The following is a 21,948-nucleotide window of genomic DNA, read 5'->3' as shown; positions in this document are numbered from 1 at the left end:
CCCAAGCCTTATAAATAGCAGTTCTTGTCTTAAACTTACAATTATTGCATAACCAGGAGTGCTACAGCCCAAATTGGATTTGACACAATTTTTGGAGCAGAAAAATCTTGCTTTTGGAGCAGAAAAATTCAACCTTGGAGCAGGTTATCGGAGAAAAAAAAAAAACTGACATTTTGGAACACTAGTTTGCTTTTCAATGACACCACAATCGGTGCATATGCTCAATAATACGAATTGATTTTGGGAAAACAAGCGAGGCCTAGTGCTTGGTGAACTCGCAACAAGGTTTACACGAAACCTGATAAGAAAAAAAAAAAAGGAAATAAAATTCATTGTTGAAAGTAGAGTGCTCTGTTGTGCATTTATCGCTCTTTTGTCCCATCACGTACTCATGCTATTCAAGCTACAGTGAAGGTTTATGTAAATGCTTAATATTATTAGGTCTGCTAAGAATGGGGACGGCAGCCCGTCCTTTTCTCCACAGGGTCTAAGCAAACAAATACAAAAGGAAAGATGTATCAAAAGCTCCAAATATTTATTTTTATTACAAATTTCTTTTATCTAGAGGTAGCCTCTGGCTGGCTTATAAGAAGACTAGCACTAACATTATTGCTCACCAATACTTCCACCTGGGAAGCATAACTATACAATTGTTCTATATGACTAGAAGTTGACTATAATCCCGCAAAACATTATTAGGGCAGTTTTTTGTTTTTTGCTTTACGCCCTAGCTGATTATTTCCTCGGCCCTAGTGTGCAATGCCTAGCGGGTTGCCACTTGGTCCTCCAATTATTTCCTTTCAGCTTGTTGAGAAGGCTCAGAGGCAGGCTCTTCTGTTGTCTTCCGCTTGCATGCGTGTTCTTCTGAACTAACTCTTAGTGTAGACGTGGCGAGAGATTGCCTTACACATCTCAGAAAGTCTGCGTAAAGAGGCACTTTGGTTGTGTCACCATTATACCGCTGAAGAAAGCTTCTAACATGGTGCATTCCATTAATGCTGGCAATGCTGAGCGAGCTTTGGCTATCCAGAAGGTGCTTATTTTCGCTGAAACCTCGTTTTAAGTCAGCGTTGCCGTGGGGCAGAGAAAGAAGTGATTTGATAAGCTTGAAAAGCTACGGATATTTTGGTGCCCCTGTTGTTGCCTTCAGACTGAAGATTTTTGTCCAGTGGTCATTGACCCTTCCTTATATGTACAAGGCACCTCTGTCATCATCACACTTAAGTATGTGCCATCTGTCATTAACAGAGAAAACCTGGTCAACACCTATTACCTGAGGCAATAGCTGCCCGACCACAAACTGCAAAGATCACACCTCCTGCTCAGCATTCTCCCATTTCAGAGCCAGAAATCTTACATGCATTATCTGTTTGTGAGAGGAATCTTCCCAAGCAGTGCCTTCGAACAGGCAAGACAGAATGCACCAGCTCCTAGGCGAAACTTCCTTTTCTTCGCAGGGCCCAAACTTTCCACCGCTTTCTCAGTGTTCAAACCAACTTCTGGCCGTGCCTTCCTGAAGGCTGCATCATCCAAATCGAGTTTTGTCAGGTCTTCTGCACTTTTTCCACAAAACGTTTCATTTCGTAAGACAAGGCTCCGGACTCACCGCACCAGTGCCAGCATCTCAGAATGAAGAATGTGCACAAGCAGCTCCTGTCTTTGAAGTAAGTGCTGAAACCCAGTAAGAGGTTCAGCAGCATTACTTAGAAACAAAACTTTTGCATAAAGGGTCTTGCTTAAAAAACCGGCAGCAAATATGACGCACTGAGTCTGAGCATCTAGTTGTTGCTCAATAGTGTTCCTCTACAAAAATAAAAACTGCAAGGCAGCGCACTGTTCCCAAATGCGGGCTACTAAATCCTACAATGTCAGCCAGGGGTTGGAGACATGTGCGTCTCTTGGCACGCACAAAAAAGTGTTTAAAATAATAGTAAACATTTCCAACAACCTGCTCAGCATCACTACAAAATGCATCCAGCTCTTTTGAGAAATCATTATGCATTTTGTGCAGTGTGCACTCCCCAACATCGAGAAGATTTGGGTTCATCTTTTGTAGGCTTGTACGAATATTCAAATGCTTCAAATATTCAAACGAATAGTTGAGTATTCGAATGTACTTCGATTCAAATTTAAGATTATCAAATATTTTCGAAGTATTCGCAATGAACGAAGAAGTGTATATTAGTCCGCATGTCACCGCCTGTAGAGGTGGTTTCACTGCAATGTAGGTGTGCTAAGCCGTGAAAGCACCTATTTAGTAAAATTTTGAATTGCACGAAGCCCCTCTTCAAATCTAAAGGGGCCCTGCAGCACTTGCTGAACACGGGCGGGAAATGCTGCCGATCGGTAGTCAAGGCTGCCGAGAACATGCGAGGCAAGTATTGTAGCGCAGCACGCGGTCTGTAATTTACAATAAATTATCGAAGCTAAAAATTGCTTTCTTCTCTCGGCAAATGACACTACAAGCTCAAAAATCACTTGTCACAGCCAAGAAGGAATATACAGCTCTGGTCACAGCGATTGGCTGATTTGAGCACGGCCCGCTCGTCGTTACCGGGGTTGCCGCTTGTCCGCGAGTCCGTGCGTAATTGCTCTGAAAAGCCGTGTGTTCTAAGAAAAAAAAGAAAGGGGTGCACAAGTCAATGAGGGTGGCGATTTGGGCTTGTTGGTATGGTTGCATGATGATGGATGGTAGCGCAGACAACAAACACGGACAAGAGAAGGCACAAGCGCTGTGTTGTGTCTATGTGCCTTCTCTTGTCCGTGTTTGTTGTCTGCGCTACCATCCATCATCAGGGTGCACAAGGTTACGAGATGCGTGTAACGTATTTTCTTTCGCTGTGCCATTCCTCCCTGCTTAGCTTCCAGTTATTTCGTCGGGACAAGAAGAGAGAATGAAATTGCAGCGAGCGACAAATTTTTGGAACTCCACTTGTACTGGACCAATTCTAGAAACTTTTCGGGAGTAAATTTGTGAGGCAACAAGCATGTTTACTAGCTCCATGGCTACTTGAAAAAGTGTTGCAGGGCCGCTTTGAAGGCACATGTTACTGTCCAATCAATTCTTCATTTTATTAAGCTTGTTATGACGGCTTTTATGCTCCAAGTATAATAAATTTTAAAAATTATGTATCTAAAAGGCTATCACTCGCATCCTACCGAAACTACTACTCAAGGTTGTTTCAACTGCTTTTGAACGAAAAAAAAAATCACGTTTGCATAGAGCCCCTATTTCAATTCAAAAGAAATCTTGTGCAGGTTAGTAAGGTCATGACAAATATTCCTTTTTTATATGCCATACATACCATTCGAATTCAATTTGAAATTATTTGATCAAAATCACTATTGGCTTCGAATTTGCTTCAAACCTAAAATTCACTATTCGCACAAGCCAAATCTTTTGCTTTAACATTGCTTCAACACTTTTCAAAAGATTAGGGCCATCGTTGAAGAAGCAAAGTAAGCCATGTCTTGGTAGCTCAACTAGGGCATCCTCTACGTACTCCACAATTATATCTCCCATGGCCTGGCTAAGGTTAAAAGAATTGAGGCGCTCAACGACTACCAGCGCAGCGGCTTTCAGAGAAATATCGTACCACCAAGTCCAACTGCTGGATACGCTGCTCGGGCTTTGGAGTTCCGTGGATCATAAGAGCGAAGAAAACATTTGGCCGACACAACTCGCCAAGAAGCTTCAACTTGAAGTAATGTCCCAGACTATGGGATATGACGTAAAAAAGCTCGGCCCTTCCACAGTTGAAATTCTTGGCTACATCACTATCTGGAAACATTTTTTTATGTCTATAGCAGTGTCACCCCAGGTATAAGGAATACCCTTTGAAACACAAGACATTGCAAATACAGCCGCAGCCTCACACACTTGATATTACAACGTGACACGAGGCATCCCCTGAGAAAAATTTTTTGTGGCTTGCACAGTATCGGGCACTAGTAGCACACCACTTGAGTTTCTCAGCTTTGCCACTGTCTCCAGATAATTCTTCATACCTGCATGGCATTTAACAGCAGCACTTCCAAGCTGAATGCAGGAAATAGTCACACCGAAAATTACGCAAAAAGCATCCGTGTTCCTTACACCTGGCCTACACTACCGGCTGACCAGGTCATTGTTGCCATCCACTTCATTCAGAACCGATGCGTTGAATTTCGTATTCTGTCTTGTAAAAAAAAATATCTATAGAAAAACACCCATTTTCAAGAGAAAACGATATGTACATGTGGTTCATAACAAAAGTTCAGGTGCAGTGTGCATGCCATGCAACGTCCAAGATATAGTAGCAAATAAATGCAACAATCTTCGTAGGTGATCCCTCTCCCCATTATGCAGTTTCCATATATACTCATGTGATAACGCACTTTTTTTTTACCAAAAAATTGAAGCAAAGTTTGCAGTGCATTTATTATGCAAGGCAAATATTATAAAAAAACATTTTCGGGATAAGCAAAAAAAATGTGGTAATAACAAAAAAAAGTTAGGTGGCTTAATCTTTCGCAATTGACATGCACGTAATCTGTTTGGAAACAGCTTCTTTTTCGCAGTTTGCATCTTCGGTAGTTGATGGCGCTATCATCTCTAAGCTGTCCTCGCACACTCCACAAGAGCATTTCGCGACTTTCTTGCAATCGTTTAATCGCAACAGTGGTATCTGCTGTGATCTCGAGGGGCGCCCAGAAGCGTGCGGTATGACGCACTTTTCCAGCCAACTGCGTGCATACCACGCACGACCACCGCAACGACAACGTTAGCATTGCTGTAAGATGCCACCGAAGCATCCAAAACAAACCGTTGATAACAAGATTAACGCCGAAATGCGGCCGCCGCCTCGCTGTCTACATGAGAATGACTATAGAAAAGGTAGCCTATACCTTGCATTCCTTGAAGAACGCGCTGATAACAAGCATGAAGAGCAAATTGCAACCGAAGTGAGAATCGGGGGGTGCTACCATGTGAAAATTGCCACACTCTTTTCTGGGCGACAAGCGATTTTTTTTTTCCTGTTTTTTTCAAAGGCCTGCGACATACCTGCGATGCAATAGCGAAGAGTGGCCCTTCGCGACAGCTAATCCTGTCGCCATCGCTCGAAAATAGCGTGCATGTAAAGTTTAGTATTTGCAGGAAGCTACCGTTTTTTGGCGTGGGCAGTAGCGTGACCTTCGCTAACTGTGTGCTTGTCAGCAGCAGTGTTTCTACACTCGCATCGTTCGTGAATCCCTATGTGCCGAACGGATAATCAGAAGGCAGGAGACGTGCCGCACACAGATGGAAAGAAAAACGAAACGGCGAACGGCAGTGGGTGCGGGGGTAAAGAGAGAACCGAAGGGGAATCGGCATAATAAAAAACGCGGGAAAGCAGGCGCCAGGTGTCGGTTTGCGGGACTTGAGCGGATGAAGGTAGCAGGTACATTTATTATGCAAGACAAAAAACAAAATCCAAACTTTGACGACAGATGTTGAGGTTGCGTTTATTAAGCAAGTGCGTTTTTTACACGAGTAAATATGGTAACTTTTTTACGCGGTGTTTCAACATTACATGGACACTTACCTTTACACTTTTTGAAGGAACCTGTACTGCAGCATTTGGACCAGCAGTAAAGCCCCCATTTAGGCCCACCAAAGCATTGGCAAACACCCCACACGAAAAATCAAGGTGTGGAGAAAAAAATGCTAACTGAGGAGCATTGCCAGTGAACACCCGTTGCGAGGAGAAGCCACTACACTACGTTACACTTTTCGTGAAGTCCTCCTCGCAAAGTTGGTCTCCCCTCGCCCTCTCTTCAGTGGCTCGCGCATGCGCAAATGGCGCCGGCGAGAGGGACGCGAGGATTTGGCTGCAAAGGTTGAAATATTGAAGGCGTTGCAAGCGGGAGCATCTCCAAAAGACATGGAAAAGTTTAGCGTGAAGAAAAGCACGCTGAGCAGTTACGTGAAGAACGAAGACCAGAATATGCAAGCGTATGATGGTGACATATCAGGAGCACGTGGTTTGGAGATAAGAGGAAGAGACCTCAAACGCCACCGCACTCCAAACTAAAAGAAGCACTGTTGCACTGGATTGCCATTTTTTGGTATGCGCGTTTGCCCTTGAGCAGTCCCCTTATCTGTGCAGAAGCAGAGAAGTTCGCGCTGACCATGAACATTGACTTTTTCAATGCGTCGGAAGGATGGTTCGACCGCTTCAAGAAGCGAGACGGGCTGGTATTCTGCCACGTGTGTGGTGAAACGGGTGCCGTTGATGAAAGGAAAGCGGCGAAGAGCAAGACAGCCGCTATGTAAGCATCATGACAGCTGATGTGCCCTTCGGCGATTATGTCACAACTGGCAGCAATGTTGCCGTGGCTTGCACAGGGATATTGTCACCGAAGTCGTGGATGGCGAAGGGGGATCGGCTGACGAAGATCCAAGTGATGCAGACGAGCATATCGACGCCACACAATGACGAAGTCTGCGCATGCGTTGGTCGCTTTAGAGAACATATGCATGGTTTCCTTCAACAATGTGCGCGGGCTAAGCCACCTGCAGGAACTTCGTAAAAGTGCGGCTTGTTCGCACATTGCCTAGAAACAAACCATGATCACAATTTTTTTTTAAGAAATAGAAGTTTGATGGTGTAGGAGACATTTTTCAAGTGTTTTGTTCATACTCGCAACAATATGTATCCTCGGAGATTCTCTTCGGTCCTGTGAAGTCCAAATTATTGGGGTTTTACAGTACTTTAAAAATCAGCATAGACTTCAAACTGTCTCATTTGCCAGTTATGTCAGAACTGAAATGAGACTTGAGATGACCATTGTCTGCTAAGCTATCCGGTTAGCAAAATACTGTGACCACTGGAACAAAGCTGGAAAAAGACATGCACATTTCCTATAACTCTGGTCTTTCATGCCAAGTAGGCAAATTTGCTGAGGAGAAGTACAATCAATGAAAGCTTTTATCTACATACTAGATCTTTCTCTGCATAAATGCTGTCACACTTTCACTGAAACAAGCTTGACACAATCGTGGCTTTTAACCTCTTGTGCACTATTAAAGGGGTATTGACACCTTCTACCAAGGATGAGTTTAGCCTATCATACAAATCTTCCGTATACAGAGAAGACTCTGAGAAAGCGTGAAGCTCAGCGAATGCTGATATTTTATTTTGATATTAAAGTAATTTTTTTCATTTTCATGGCGCAACTACCGACATCGACAATAACTTGATTTAAGGCTACAGCCCCAATTCTGGTGGCTTCACGCTGCAGTCTGGCTATTTGTGGTGACGTCACGTAACGAAACTTCCAAGATTGCCACTTGTGCATCACCCAAAACATTCAACATAGCCGCTTGTGCATAAAAAATTGAGTCACGGGGTGGTGCAGTCGTGGAAACGGCCTTATATCTTGTGCAAGCACATGAGAAGAAGCTCATGCAATGTTGTGACATCAGGGTACAGCAGGAACCAAAACTAGCCTTTAAAAACATACAGCAATAACTTTTCCACCATGCCCTAACGCATGGGACAACATTTTCTAAAAGAAATAAAAATTTTTGTGTCAGCACCCCTTTAGGCAACCACTTGTAATCACACATGTCGAGCTCACCTCTCAGACTTTGGCAGCCTGGAAGACGAGGAGGATGATGAAGATGGTGGATATGCCTCGTGCTGGTATCGGCACTTGGACCCAAAGGAGCAGGCCCCACTGCGCATCCAGTTCCTGCACTGCTCCCCTGGATCGTCACGACTACGCCTCTGTTGAAGCAAGCCCATGCACACATAAATAGGCGATTAGGATCATGCATACCAACACAGCCAGTCACATACAACATAGAAATAGAAACTACAAATTCAGAACTAGTCACATTTTGCTTTTTCCATAGGTTGTGCACCTGAGACACAAAATTTGTACTGGCCAGAGTCAAGTGCCACACTAGAAAACTGTTTTTTATTTATTTTCTTACTTATAAGTCATGAACACTAAGGTGCACAGACACACAACATGCTGAAATTCTAAACATGGCGAATGAGAAAATGCCATCACAAGCAACTCGTGTCACGCGGCTGTTTCTGGTCGCGATCGGGCCCGATCAGTATCGGCTTTTTCGCCGGCAATGACCCCTTTTCATTGTTCCTTGCACCAGATGAGTCGCAGCCGATGAATTCGATCTCAATCAGGCGCGACGGCAGTCGAAAGTGCACCGTGAGACATCAGTGCCAGATTTAACGAACATGTGCCACCTGCCAAGTCGATCAGCTTTAAGTTCAGATTTTTTCCTTGTGCCGTCGACAACCACGACATCCCAACTAGAGCCACAGAAAACAATTTCTTAGGACAAAGTCGGTGAGGCGGGGGTCGCGAGAGAGTAACAAACGGGCACCTTACCTCTTGATTGGTCACAGCACCAGGCCCTAGTCGTTCAAAGACGCTCGGTCTTCTGGGGCCGTCGCCGCTTTCCTTTACATTCTCCACTGTTACCTTGCGTTGAACTTTACTTGACATCTAGAGAACGCGACGAAAAATGGGACATTGGCATGACTTTAGAGCCAAACGGTGCATAAACCACAGCAACCGCATGAGTCGCTACAAAGACGATCGTGAACGGCTGCTACTCTAAATTGAGAGAATCAACGTGCCTACGTTCTACTGATTATGAATGAAATTTAGTTTGAAATTTAGCTAGTTAACTTAGTTTGGGTGTATTAGCGAGTTGAACTGACGCGCTTCATTACCTTAGGTCGTCGCAGCCGCTGAGTTCATCGCATGGCGGTGTTCCTTCGAGGCGAAGGATTATGTCACACAAATATATCGAATAATACGGAGATACGAAGTTGGTTAGGAATCTGTTGCATGTAAATAACAAGAAAGAAAAGGGCTACATGTAAACACGACACACGAATATACAGGTTGGCGACGCCATGAGATCGCCGCCAAATGTCTTTAGCGTGGCTAGCGACCTCTAGCGGACTGATTTTTTTTTTTTAACTACGCTAATATGTCAGCGTCAACAATTGTGCCAACTGGTGGCACTGTAAGCTTTGCGAAATGAGCCATATTGCCCATCGGAATTATTAAATACAAAAAATCGCGAGTACGAAACAAAACTTGCGAAATTATCGTTGTTACCCGCGAAATTTTGAACAGCGTTTAGATTTGGTAAGGACACCCATCTGGCTTGAAGGTGTTCGCTGGCTTACCCGTTATCCTCACCTCCGGAAAGAACAAACTTATAAGGCAACGCATCGCACGTTCTTAGAACGTAACGTAGCTGCGGGCTGATCTACACGCATGAAATAACGTTTTCTTAATGATTGCGCAACGCGCTTACTTCACGCGCCAAGTCAGCGAGAGTGTACGGCCCACGTCAATGGGGACTTCCTCGTAACAAAGGCCGACGTTTCCTTATGGTGTACCTCTAAAGAACGGAAAAAAACTCCCTTATTGTATCCTACGGATTGTCTGATTACAAGGAAATTCTTCTCGCCACCCGCAATAAAACAACCGTCGAGATAAAGGAAAAACGGAATACGGCACTTTGCAATTGCATTACCTTAATGCAGCAATCTGCCGAGACTGGATAGGATACGTTTCACTTGTGGCCGACGCTGGCCGAGCCGCTGTTTGTGGTGGTAGTTCTAATCTTCCCGAGCAATCGGGGATTTTTTTTTATTTTTTTACAAAGTTAAATGTCGAGTCACATCGAGTACCTCACTGCCAGTAGATCCACATTAGCCATATTCCATGTATTTTGTGACTGCCCATTATACGTAACGCAAAGGATGATGACTTAAACGTTGGCAATCATCGAACGAACACCACTTGCGCGAGCAAACAGTCTCTGAAACTCCTACCACAGCTGTTTTAGACTTTTATCAAAAGTACTGGACAGGATAGTAAGCTGTAGGGTACTATGCTAAGTGGCTACTCTACATACGCACCACCTCTACCTGTACCCATCATCACACTTTTCTCTTTTTTACACCTTCCCTTATCGCCTGCCTAGAGTAGCAGGCTAGGGCACACTAGCTCAAGCCGACCTCTCTGCCTTTTAATTTTCACACTTTTTCTCTTATTGACTCAACAATGCACGATGAGCCAACAAAGCATAACCGAAGAACGTTTTAATTCAATACAGCAACTGTCAAATAAAAAGGTTGTGAAGTTGATTATACGGGAGAAAGTGATGGATAGAAAATCACATGGAGTACGAGTTCACATAAAAGAGTGATTGGTAAATAACAAGACACGTTGCACATACTCTTGAGAATGTAGTGTGTTTATTATCGCAAGATGCAGCAACAAAAGCCTGCTTTAGCAGGAAGCCAATTAGCATTTTTACATATACATATAAAAAGAATCAATTTGGCAATTTAGACAACAAGCACATGACATTTAAAGAGCTTAATTCTTTGGCGAGTTTACCTGACAGCATTTTATGCCAGTGCAATATTACAAGGTTTGTGTTAAACAAAGCAGGTAAAACACATTATGTTTTTCAATTTAATATATTAAAAATGCGTATGCACCGAAATTCTAGCATGCAGCTGTACGCTCTTGGACCCGCCACAAAATGAACGGTGAACAGCTACATTCCTGGTGCAGTTGTTAAATATACATTTGCTTGTGCACAACAGTCTATACAGCTGCAACATGGAACAGCAACAGCCGGTGTTAGCAGTAGCACCAACTGCCAGCTTTTGATGCCTGTTCACTGAGCCGGATTGCGTCCGTACGGAGGTTCTCCCACAGACCAGGTGTTTGGATGATCTGTAAGGATGTCATTTTAACATGGAAAAGACTAAGGTCCACGTGAATCAACATATTTGCCTTTACACAAATGCCACTACACAAAGTTACATTGTCACACACCAGAACATTTTCAAAATTAGTTTTACACAACTTATGTTTTTAAAAAAATGTCCACAATATTTTAGGAGTAATGAAAAGACTTGCCTAAAGCTTCATTTATTCATGTTAATCTAAAGTTAAAAGACAATTCTCTAAAAACAATATGTCTCAAACATAAACAGGTGCCCCAAATTCTACCAAATCTAGTGAATAACAAACTATTTACAGTTAGTGAATTCACTCAGAACTTTGCATACGTCTCTATTTCATGTACTCTAAAATTTTGTGTCAATATATTAATTGGCATTTAGTATTTTTTCTCGCTTATAGAGAGCTGGATGTTAGGCCATTGTTACATTATCACTTGTGCACTCATTGACCAAAAAGACTTTGTCTCTGTCACGCAGAATTTAATACATACAATCAGTATATATGGCTTTGTAAGGCCGGCCACAGCACAAACAAATACAGCGATAAACTAATGTCCACATTCTAAAATAAATAATAACAAATCACCTTTTCTACAAGTTCCTCAAAGGCACATTGGACTCCATCTCTCGTCTTGGCACTGGCTTCAATGAAAAGCATGGAATGCTTCCGGGCGTAATTCATACCCTGTTCCTTGGTCACCACACGATTTTCATGCTAAGCAAAACAAGCAAGAAAAAAACAAAGCCTTGAAGAAATGCGGCAGCATTTCAACACTGGCATATTAATTTGTTACACATTATAGAAATATACAAACAGGAGGCGATGCAATCTCTCGTAGAGTTTGAAGACAAGAGATTAATACATCAAACTACCCAGAGTGCTGTTTTTTCCATGATGATGAGGCATAGTCTAACAAATATTCGTAAAAATCAAGAGAGATGCCCAAGAAAAACATATGCAAATGAAATGGTACCTGTCTGTGTACCGACTCATCTGCATATCAACTGTTCTCACAATGTAAAGATACACAATGCACAATAGGAAAAAAATTATGATGCTTTTATCTTCCACTAATAGAGAAAACTGCATAAGCCAACATTTAATTAAAAACTCTTGGGAAGTTTAGGAGAAAATCGGGTCAGGTCTCCCAGCTCGCAACAAAATTTGAATAGTCACAGCATACTCTTGCCTCCATGCTATGCAGTCTTTCACAGAGCTAAGTATCAAGAAGCAAGAGGGCAAGTTCTCATCTTTTGTTACTGTGAGCCTTTTCACACTACTGTGTTGAAATGAAGTTCAAACATATTACAGAAATGTGTCACATGCAGCTATGACTACAGGCATGACAATGACATTGTGCTGCCATGCACTGGTAATGGGTTCAAAATATCAGCAATGGCCCCTTTATTTGTTCAAAGATAACATTCTAAACCGCATTTGTAGTTATACTTAGGAGTAATACCAGAACTAATTACCCCTGCTGTGGAAACCTTCCAATTCAACACAAAAAAGGACAAGAAAAAATATGCAGATCTCAACAAAATTTTGCTTTGGCTAGAAATTGCAGCCTGTATGTATGAGCTGAAAGATTTATTGCCAAACAATTCAGCTTAGCATTACTGGTATGGGCAAGTGGAGATTTATGCAGTGAAAAAGCAATGCAATGAGTACATTGCTACTTTATCAGCTTTAATTTACACACAGTTTGACCCACCTTATCAATTTTGTTGCCCACGAGCATCTTGACAACATTGTTCCGCGTGCAGTAGGTCTCCAGCTCAGCAAGCCAATGGTCTAGCTTTTGGAACGTGCTGTAGTTGCAGACATCATACACTGCACTTGTGTGCACATGGAATAAAGATACAGAGAGCACACACCTTAGAGGTACTTTACCTCTAAGAGTACAGAGATGGCACTATAAGCTGGAAAGAAAGAGAACTACAAAAAGATTATTAATGAAGTTCTAGGTCATCTACATCGTGACTTCTTGCACAAAGTAAAAATGTGATGCCATATGCCCCAGCTGGTAATGTTACGCCCCAGAGAAGCTAAACATGGCCCCTGTTTAGCAGTTGGGAAAATTTTTTATCCACTCCAGTGTATGCGGGAGACGAACATTTGAACGATGAATTGCAATAGGCAAAGTCAAAGCCTTATCGCGACACTCTACAAGGTGAGAATTCTCACCCCGTGAATGATGCCAAGCAAAGTGCATGATAACCTAACATAGATGGTAGAGAAAGGGCAAATATAAAGAAACCAAGAAATTTTGAAAGCATTATTCAGAAGGAGAATGACCTGTGAGTTTAAAGTCAAGCTCTACCAATTCTTTTATTGGAGGCACCAAAGGAGTATTCAGCAAGCAACTTTCGTAAAATAAACGATGTTTCTTACCAGACCCATAGCTAAAAATTTTTTCAAAGGCAGAGGGGCCTTTGCAGTTGCAGATGACCTCGACTATGTTAGAAAAACACCTATTTTCGTTACTTAATTTTGGTGAAACACCCCCTTTGTGAGAATTTCGATAGGAACAAAGGGGAGAGGGCTAAGGGCCTCTGCCACTGGCTACGAGTCTATTTTTTTTTCATTTCACTGCAGCCCAATCTCACAATCATGATTTCACAATCAGTACCATTTTTATCATCCAGTATCTTTTTACCTTTAACTATTTATGCAAGCTCATGACATGGTGATTTTCTACATAAAACACAGTTTAAAAAGGAGGTCAAATTTTTATTATCACTCCTATTTTTAATGTTGATACACCAGCACTTGTCAAAATTAACATACATTTAGTGTGTCTTCTTTTTTTTGTTGTTGTTGTTTCCTGGTGAATGAAAACGTTAGTGAAACGTGAACGGACACTTTGTTAAACAAAAGCGCTTATCAGCAACATACCAAGAATTGCACCCTGAGCTCCTCTGTAGTAACTCGGTGTGAGAGTGCGAAACCTTTCTGAACCCGCTGTATCCTGAAAATGAAACAGATCAGAAAGTCTAGTCAAATGATGGGTACGTATGATATATGTGCCAAGACATCGCTCCAAACATCACTTCATGAAAATAAAACTGTAAAGTAGAAGTACTGTTATCCAACAATCGTACCCAAATGGCTAACTTCGCTTTGTTCCCATCCACAGTGAGAGTTTTAACCTTGAAGTCGACACCTAGAGAGAGAGAGAGCAATTATCAATTGTAGGCACTTAATTTCTAGTAAGCAATCTATAAAAAACGGATAATCAACAGAAATCGCTCAAGGCATAGAAAGTTTCCTAAGGCAAGGAATTGTCTAAGTTAAATGTCTAAAATACAGAGAAATTGTCTAAGTTAATCAATGTGCCACCATTATCATAATCTTAAAGTAATCTTACCGAAAGCTAAAAACTACCAACGTCATTCTAGGTGCAAGTGATAAAGTAGTCGACCTCTAAGGCTAAGGCAAGTGAATGTGTACAACGTAACTTTGACAAAAAAAAAAAAAAACTTCCTTTTAACTTTCTGCTGTGCAACGTTCCCATTTAACGATTCTCGAAATCTTAAGAGATGCCCACTTTATTTGCGGTACACTTCTGAAGCACCGTCTCACTACTTTCCGGTAATGTAGCCTTTTTGCAATCATGTTATATTTTTTTTTCTCCCAGCATCGATGAATGACATCTCTTTATGAAAGAAAAAAAGGATGAAATGTCATGACTTTCCCAGTGATAACGTCTTTGTCAAGTCCCACATAAGCTGTGTTTCTTTACAAATATGAGCGAGCACATTCAGAAGCCGACAGAAAAATCCAAACTGGCTCCCAATTGCAATGTGTGTCCCACATGTGTTATACAACGGCACCATACAATAGATAAGAGGTTGGTAAAAGAACTAAATGATGTTTTCTCATTCCCATATCTACCTAAAATTATTGTGCACTTTAACCAATTATAATAAAGAGAAAAGAGCAATTAGTTATTGTGTATGTTTGTTCTAATATATGCCACTACATAAATGGTTTATGAAAAACAGCAAGAAAGCATAAAAGTGTTGATCTTACCATAGGATCAACTCAACAGATGTGCTCTAGGTTTCCTAAACTAAACAAGGGGCCCAAAGCTCTTAAGCTTGATGAAGTTTAGCCAAAAGGGTAGAAGCTTTAGCGCAAAGTCCTAAAAAGATTACCGACTAAGGTGCATCGTTGCTGCTTATTCGCCAGTAAGCTAAGCTGAAAACCATCAGTACAGCATTTAAGAAGCAGAAGAAACATGTAATACAAACTCTCACCTATTGTAGCTGCAAGGTTTGGGTCGAACACATCATCCGTAAATCGAAGCAGCAAACTGTCGAGGAAAGAGAAAATTGGTTGCACATGTACACACTAAATTCAAAGACTGCGTTATGAATGTTGTTGATAAAAGAAAGACAGCAAAATAATGATGCTACAAAGCTGATTGCAGCTTTAAGTGCTGAATTGCTATGTTGGCCTGGCAACTTTTATGAACAATGATACCCTTTCTTCGAAGACTTCTACTTTGCCTCAGCTAATTACACCCACAAAGGCAGCCCAAACACTACAGCGTTTCACTGATAAGCTTGAGATCGCAGGATCAAACCAAGGCCACACTCATCAAAATTCATTGGTAGTAATGTACAGGAACGCTTGTTTATTAATTGCTGTGCACCATCAAGGAGCCACAGGGCGTTAAAGCTAATCTGGAGCATTGCACTGCAACGTGCCTCATAATCTAATCATGCTTATGGCAACCCAACAACAGTGTGTGTTCATTTACCTCTTAACGATTATTTAACATAGGCATTCCATTTTAATTGAAGAGAATCGCAGCCCAGTTTGTAAGCAGCATTGATATAAAAGATGCCATCAAATACATCTATAAACACCGGAAGTTCATTTCTACATAACGATGACAAATGAAGTGTACAAAGATATGGTCAGATTCTCTTTACTAGTAACACATAACATTTCCGATTCATGCATTCTGCATAACAATACTAATGACCTAAATAAATGAAATAAAATAATACCTAGCAAGCGTTTTGTTTTAAATAAAAGTCGTACTAATTTACAACCTCTCCAGCACATCTTCTGAGGCACTTTTTACGAAAAATTAGACATTATATTTTATGCTACGAAAGTGTTGTATAGCTCCAGTGCGGGTTCGAATCGCTATAAAATCTGCCAAGGCAGATACATTTAAGAAGTGGAATCCACCTGGACTTTATAGCTTGACACAACACCAAAGTAGACAACAACATCATCTTTGAATACATATCCGCCTAGCACGTTTCTGCAATAGTGCCTACTTTCTCTTGAGACTTTTCAATGCAGACTGCCTTGCCAGTCATATGCTGCTTAAGGTGCCTTCAATAATGCACATAGAGTGGCACCTATAATTTTTCCTACTGGAGTTCCGTTCTGTCTTTCATTCCTGTATTCATCCCCTTCCTGAGTAGTGGGAGTTCCTGTTTTTTTTTTTTTTTTCAATAAGCATTACCCAACTTGCCTACCATTCTTCAGCGTTCGTGTGCCAGTGGCTGCAGCTTATCGAACAACAATTCACTGCATTATTTGATGGGTCACTTTGAGGCAATGTTTTTAGCACTCTGTAACATGCAAGTAATATTTATGTTACCCGAACCATCACCACAGCCATGTTGAGTGCTATCCCACTAAGTGGCCGCCTGAAGCCAGTAAAATACACAACTTTTCCGCAAAGATGAGTAGCTTCCCTTTTCAAGTGTGATGAGATGATTGTATAATGACTGAAGTAATACAATGCAAAAGCAGACAATACAAGTTTATTCAAATCTACTGAAATTATCCACTTTAACAGCATTCTCTTTAAAATAGAGTCCAAATTGATACTTCCACTTTAGGAACTGAGGCTTTCCGTTAAGCTATTTTGAAGTCGAGTTACCTACCTACAAGCATACTAAACTAACGCCCCAAAGTACTAAGGCATATAAAATGACCAGTGTTTTCTCGTTATGTGACTGAATCTTCAAGTTTTCTGTGCACAACTCTTCTATGAAATTTTGCAACTTATCAAGCGAAAAACTAACGACACAAAAAGAACAGTGGGGATCGACATACAGAGCATTGCCTTAAATTTCCAAAGCGAAAACAACAGCCTTCCGTCGCGTCGAGCTCAGTTTCTGATACGAAATCTCTTCGCGACGCACTCTACGAAAAAACTGACACCAGTGAGTCAGAGCAAGCTGCAGTCACCTGATGCTCCAATAAGTCATGTTTCGTATGATGGACAGGCCACCGTTTGGGGAGAATCAAAGGGTGCGATTTTTCCGCTGAAAACACGAGCGATGTAAGGCAACTAGGAAACTCTGGCATTTCTTTCACACTACCTCTAATAAAAGTCATGAGCGTCACGTTCTTCCGACGCACTTGGCAACTGCAATGAATCAAAGCGTTCGCTCGCTACTATCACGAAATCCTTAGGCTTATGGTGACGAAATGAGCGATGGGACAGCATGACGTTGACTTATCATTAACTCACCTCGATTTTCCAACGTTACTCTCTCCTATGATGAGAATTTTAAGCGTCGTGAGCACCCCGTCGTCATCCATGGCCTCTTGTGGTCAGTGCGCGAAATTTTCGGGAGGCGGCGATGTAAACATGCGTGCGTCCAGTGGGAAGGGCGAGCAGCTGATACGAGCGAACGCGAGAGGTCGCCGCGCAAAACACTGAATTATGTCAAGAGCATGGTTAAAGTCAGAACGCACCAAAACGCAGCCAGAACGTACAGGCACAGCCAACACCACCTAGATGGTGGTGTTGGCACATCTAGGTGGTGTTGGCACAGCGCGTGACTTGTGAGGTATATCCTAAAACTAAAAGCAATCTGAAGAAGTCTTGAACATTTGTCTACCTTCTTTACGAAATGTGACATTTTAGGGTATACTTTATTGTTTTGGGCAGACTGAAATTGCCCTATGCAAACTCACGTATTTGTCGCGCTGGTGGCGCCGTAGCTTTTGTGTGTGTGTGTGTGTGTGTGTGTGTGTGTGGATCCGTGCTCTTCCGTTCGTAGTGTTAGAGTGTACTAGAACAAAAGAGCGCCCGGACCGAACCCCGAAAAGTGAAGCCCAAACAGGGTCAATCTGCTTGTGGCATTACGATAGTTATAGCGCGAGAACAAAACGACGACACAGAGACAAGAAGGACACGAAAGACACGAGCGCTAACTTCTAACTGAGTTTATTGCGCAGAGCACGAAAATATATAGAGGAGACAGTAAGCATTTGATAAAATCCATATGGCACAAAGAGCAGAACATGAGTAAGAGAAAAACAAAAAACAAAGGCACAGAAAAACAACAAAGAAAAATCTATAAGAAAACGAAACAGAAAAGTAAAGATAATATAACTACTTGCGCGCACCGAAACCTTTGAGGCACCTGAGTTCCTTCTCTGACAGAGCCACTGAGGGCTTGCTAATACGAAGCACCTGTTCGCGTGTCATCTGCGCGACGATAGTTATAGCGCGAGAACAAAACGATGACACAGAAACAAGAAGGACACGAAAGACACGAGCGCTATCACTCGTGTCTTCCGTATCGCTCGTGTCCTTCTTGTCTCTGTGTCATCGTTTTGTTCTCGCGCTATAACTATCGTCATGCCATACCAACTAGCCCATGCTGTCACACTCATCTACGCGGCCTCGACAATGACTCGGGTGCGCTCATCTCTGTGCTTGTACAGCGTCGCTGTGTCCTTGAAAAGGGGCACACAATAGCACTCAGTGCAGTGCTGAGCAAGAAAACCATCTTTCCCGTTTCTAACATTGTTAGCATGTTCTCTCAGCCAATCGTTCAGACACCTTCCGGTCGTTCCGACATAACAAGCACCGCATGAAAGGGGGGTCCTATAGACAACTTCCCGGGAGCAGGCCGCATACCTGTTTCTATGTTGAACTCTGCATTCCGTTGATGACTGCGTTTTCAGGGGGTTTGTAGATTTGGTGAGGCTGATTAATTTGAACGGTGCCGAGAACAGGACACGAACTCCAACGCGTTTTCCGATTTTGTTGAGCCTGTGTGATATCTGGTGTTTGTATGGAATCACGGCTATCCTTTCACGTTCTGTAGCCGTGTTGCTCGGATTCTGTCGCTGCCTCTGCTCTGCCTTATTAGTCCGTAGGATAGTCTCAGCAACGGAAGCGATAAACGCCTCGGGGAAACCCGAAGCCTTAAGCCGGGAAACTTGAGCTTTGAAGCTCGCAGACTCGCAGAGATATTGTGGGCGCACGACCCACAAATCTCTGCTAGGTTCGTGCTACGCCTCGCTTAACTAACTTGCTGTGAGCGGAAGAAAAATGAAGAATAGGTTTTGGCGCACGTGGTTCATAACACCAACAGATGTGCTGTGAGCTAAAAACCAGTCTTAAAACATGAAATGCCCGAGAATGACAACCCAGAAAACACTCGATCTCCTGAGGTCGTCCTCATATGGTACAATCGTCCTCGCACAGTTCTCATTGACCTTAATACTTACTGAGGACGACACAAGCTGGTTTGACCCAGAAACGTTTTTTCGAGTGCTTTCTGGGGACAACAATTTATCCTGAAAAAGTACTTTTAAGGACGTTTTGGAGAGGACAAAAGCAACGCGTGAGCGCCGGTTCAAACGTTTTTTCGAGTGCTTTCTGAGGACAACAATTGGTCTGGAAAAGGTCCTGTCAAGGACCTTTGGGGGATGACAGAACATTGCACTGAGCACTTAGATATAATTCCTCAAGACCTTTGCGCACCGAATAGATGCATTTCGTATGTGAAAACTTTCTTCACACGCTCGTTTCACACAGTCATAAAGTTATTGTATATTTTCGCCTCGTTTGTTTCTTTTTTGGCAGAAAATTTTCAAATTACGCGTTTCGCTTAATGAGACACGCGTAAATAATTGGCTTAGGTATTGAACCTGGTATTGCGAAATGTCAATTTGAAACAGTGTGTTCACAAATGTCACCGCCTTAAATTAGTCATTACACGTCACTGTAGCGCGTAATAACAAACTATCAGCTGGAAACCATTGACTATGCGGCACCATTTCAGATAGTCGAGTAGCCAAGCCATTCCAAGCCAACTAATTGTCAAAATGGCAGCGGCAGCCCTGTCAGGGAAGGTGGAGTGTACTAGTGGAAGTTCGTGGCCTTTGTTGTTTGTGTGCATGGTTAAAAGTGAGATATGTGGGAGTCGTAGGTGATGACGCCTGGTAAATTGCCGTGTTGATGGGTGCACTGGGCTGCACAACGTTCAGACTGATCATGGATGCATTGTCACCAGCCGACCGCGGCGAAGTGTGGTTCGAAGCAGCCTGGAACACCAGATATCAATTGTGCTTCGAAACAGCATGGTCCCAACGTGGAAGGATCTACTTCTGCATCTGACACATGGCCTAACCTCGGGCAAGTCAAGTCAACGCCCGTGTCGAGTGTACTGATAGGCTGTCAGAGCGGAGCCTCTAACACTAATGAGTGCATTGGGCGCGATACACGTGGTGATGAAGACACTGTGTCAAACTTTCGAGGAAGATAACAAACGTAGTTGATTGACCTGTGTTGACTGCCTTGATACTGCTTTTCTTTTTTCAGACTATACGCGGACTCGAATGGCTGACGAAACTGTCAGTTGTGATTAATTACTGTTAAATAAATTTCAGTCAACAAGTTTTGTTTGTTTTGTCACCTGTCTGTTGATTAATACAGTATATATACACGAGACCTCGCAGGTGTTTTTCTTTTGATGTATGAAAATATCATGAAAAGAAATAAATCCTAGGTAGTATCACTGCCCACAGTACCGAACCGGCCACACAATTGTTCTGAAAAGATACTGAAAAAGTCCTGAAGTGTTGTATTGAGGATGTGCTGAGGTTGTTATGTGTACGGACAAGGGGACGGGATTAGTGCCATTCTAGTACCATAAGAGGACATTCTGAGGGCGTCATATTGTCCTCACGAAAGCATACTGAGGACGTCCTGAGGTTGTGCTTGTGTTGTCTGGGAAGTTACGCTTTTTAGATTTAAGACTGGTTTTTAGCTCACAGCACATCTGTTGGTGTTATGAACCACGTGCACAGAAACCTGTTGTTCCTTTTTCTTCCGCTCACAGCAAGTTAGTTAAGCGAGGCATAGCACGAACCTGTCTTGAGAATGCCTTAAATAGGTCGTGCGCCCACAATATCTCTGCGAGCTTCAAAGCTCAAGTTTCCCGGCTTAAGGCTTCGGGTTTCCCCGAGGCGTTTATCGCTTCCGTTGCTGAGACTATCCTGCGGACTAATAAGGCAGAGCAGAGGCAGCGACAGAATCCGAGCAACACGGCTACAGAACGTGAAAGGATAGTCGTCATTCCATACAAACACCAGATATCACACAGGCTCAAGAAAATCGGACAACGCGTTGGAGGTCGTGTCCTGTTCTCGGCACCGTTCAAATTAATCAGCCTCACCAAATCTACAAACCCCCTAAAAACGCAGTCATCAACGGAATGCAGAGTTCAACATAGAAACAGGTATGCGGCCTGCTCCCGGGAAGTTGTCTATAGGACCCCCTTTCATGCGGTGCTTGTTATGTCGGAACGACCAGAAGGTGCCTGAACGATCGGCTGAGAGAACACGCTAACAATGTTAGAAACGGGAAAGATGGTTTTCTTGCTCAGCACTGCACAGAGTGCAATTGTGTGCCCCTTTTCAAGGACACAGCGACGCTGCACAAGCACAGAGATGAGCGCACCTGAGTCATTGTCGAGGCCATGCAGATGGCACGCGAACAGCTTGTATTAGCAAGCCCTCAGTGGCTCTGTCCGAGCAGGAACTCAGGTTCCTTGAAGGTTTCGGTGCGCGCAAGTAATTATATTATCTTTACTTTTCTGTTTCAAGTTCTTATAGATTTTCTTTGCCGTTTTTCTGTGCCTTTGTTTTTTGTTTTTCTCTTACTCATGTTCTGCTCTTTGTGCCATATGGTTTTTATCAAATGGTTACGGTCTCCTCTATATATCTTCGTGCTCTGCGCAATAAACTCAGTTGGAAGTTAGCGCTCGTGTCTTTCGTGTCCTTCTTGTCTCTGTGTCATCGTTTTGTTCTCGCGCTATAACTATCGTCGTGCCATACCAACTAGCCCAAGCTGCCACACTGCTTGTGGTCTGCATTCGGTAGTCTGCA

The 21,948-nt window shown here is 42.7% G+C and overlaps 2 protein-coding genes across 3 annotated transcripts in view; both read right to left on the bottom strand.

The window, feature by feature from the left end:
- The window catches only part of LOC142806011 (uncharacterized), a 73,863-nt gene extending 64,943 nt beyond the window's left edge, over window positions 1-8,920 (bottom strand). For both annotated transcript variants that reach the window (XM_075891233.1, XM_075891234.1), the window contains exons 1-3: window positions 8,730-8,920; window positions 8,383-8,499; window positions 7,603-7,751 (exon numbers count right to left, since the gene is read on the bottom strand). In XM_075891233.1, the coding sequence (XP_075747348.1) occupies window positions 7,603-7,751; window positions 8,383-8,499 (266 nt within the window). In that variant the 5' untranslated portion in view covers window positions 8,730-8,920. The remainder of the gene's footprint in view (window positions 1-7,602; window positions 7,752-8,382; window positions 8,500-8,729) is intronic.
- Window positions 8,921-10,257: 1,337 nt separating this feature from the next.
- Window positions 10,258-17,566, bottom strand: LOC142806053 (ras-related protein Rab-18-B-like). The gene is made up of 7 exons (XM_075891237.1): window positions 17,288-17,566; window positions 15,039-15,094; window positions 13,881-13,942; window positions 13,675-13,747; window positions 12,491-12,609; window positions 11,362-11,490; window positions 10,258-10,764 (listed from the first exon to the last, which is right to left on the bottom strand). The coding sequence occupies exons 1-7, from the start codon at window positions 17,356-17,358 to the stop codon at window positions 10,669-10,671; spliced, it is 606 nt and encodes a 201-aa protein (XP_075747352.1). The 5' UTR covers window positions 17,359-17,566; the 3' UTR covers window positions 10,258-10,668.
- Between the last annotated feature and the right edge of the window lie 4,382 nt (window positions 17,567-21,948).

Source organism: Rhipicephalus microplus, chromosome 1, assembly GCF_043290135.1.
Source record: "Rhipicephalus microplus isolate Deutch F79 chromosome 1, USDA_Rmic, whole genome shotgun sequence".
Taxonomy (NCBI): domain Eukaryota; kingdom Metazoa; phylum Arthropoda; class Arachnida; order Ixodida; family Ixodidae; genus Rhipicephalus; species Rhipicephalus microplus.
The sequence above is the reverse complement of the archived record's forward strand: the minus strand, read 5'-3'. Positions and strand labels throughout refer to the sequence as shown.

Excerpts from the sequence above, each read along its gene's own strand:
- LOC142806053 (XM_075891237.1), bottom strand. The coding sequence starts at position 17,358 with ATGGATGACGACGGGGTGCTCACGACGCTTAAAATTCTCATCATAGGA. Across the intron at positions 13,943-15,038 it reads AAACCTTGCAGCTACAATAG|GTGTCGACTTCAAGGTTAAA; the intron begins GTGAGAGTTTGT and ends CTCTCTCTCTAG. Across the intron at positions 10,765-11,361 it reads TTGAGGAACTTGTAGAAAAG|ATCATCCAAACACCTGGTCT; the intron begins GTGATTTGTTAT and ends ACATCCTTACAG.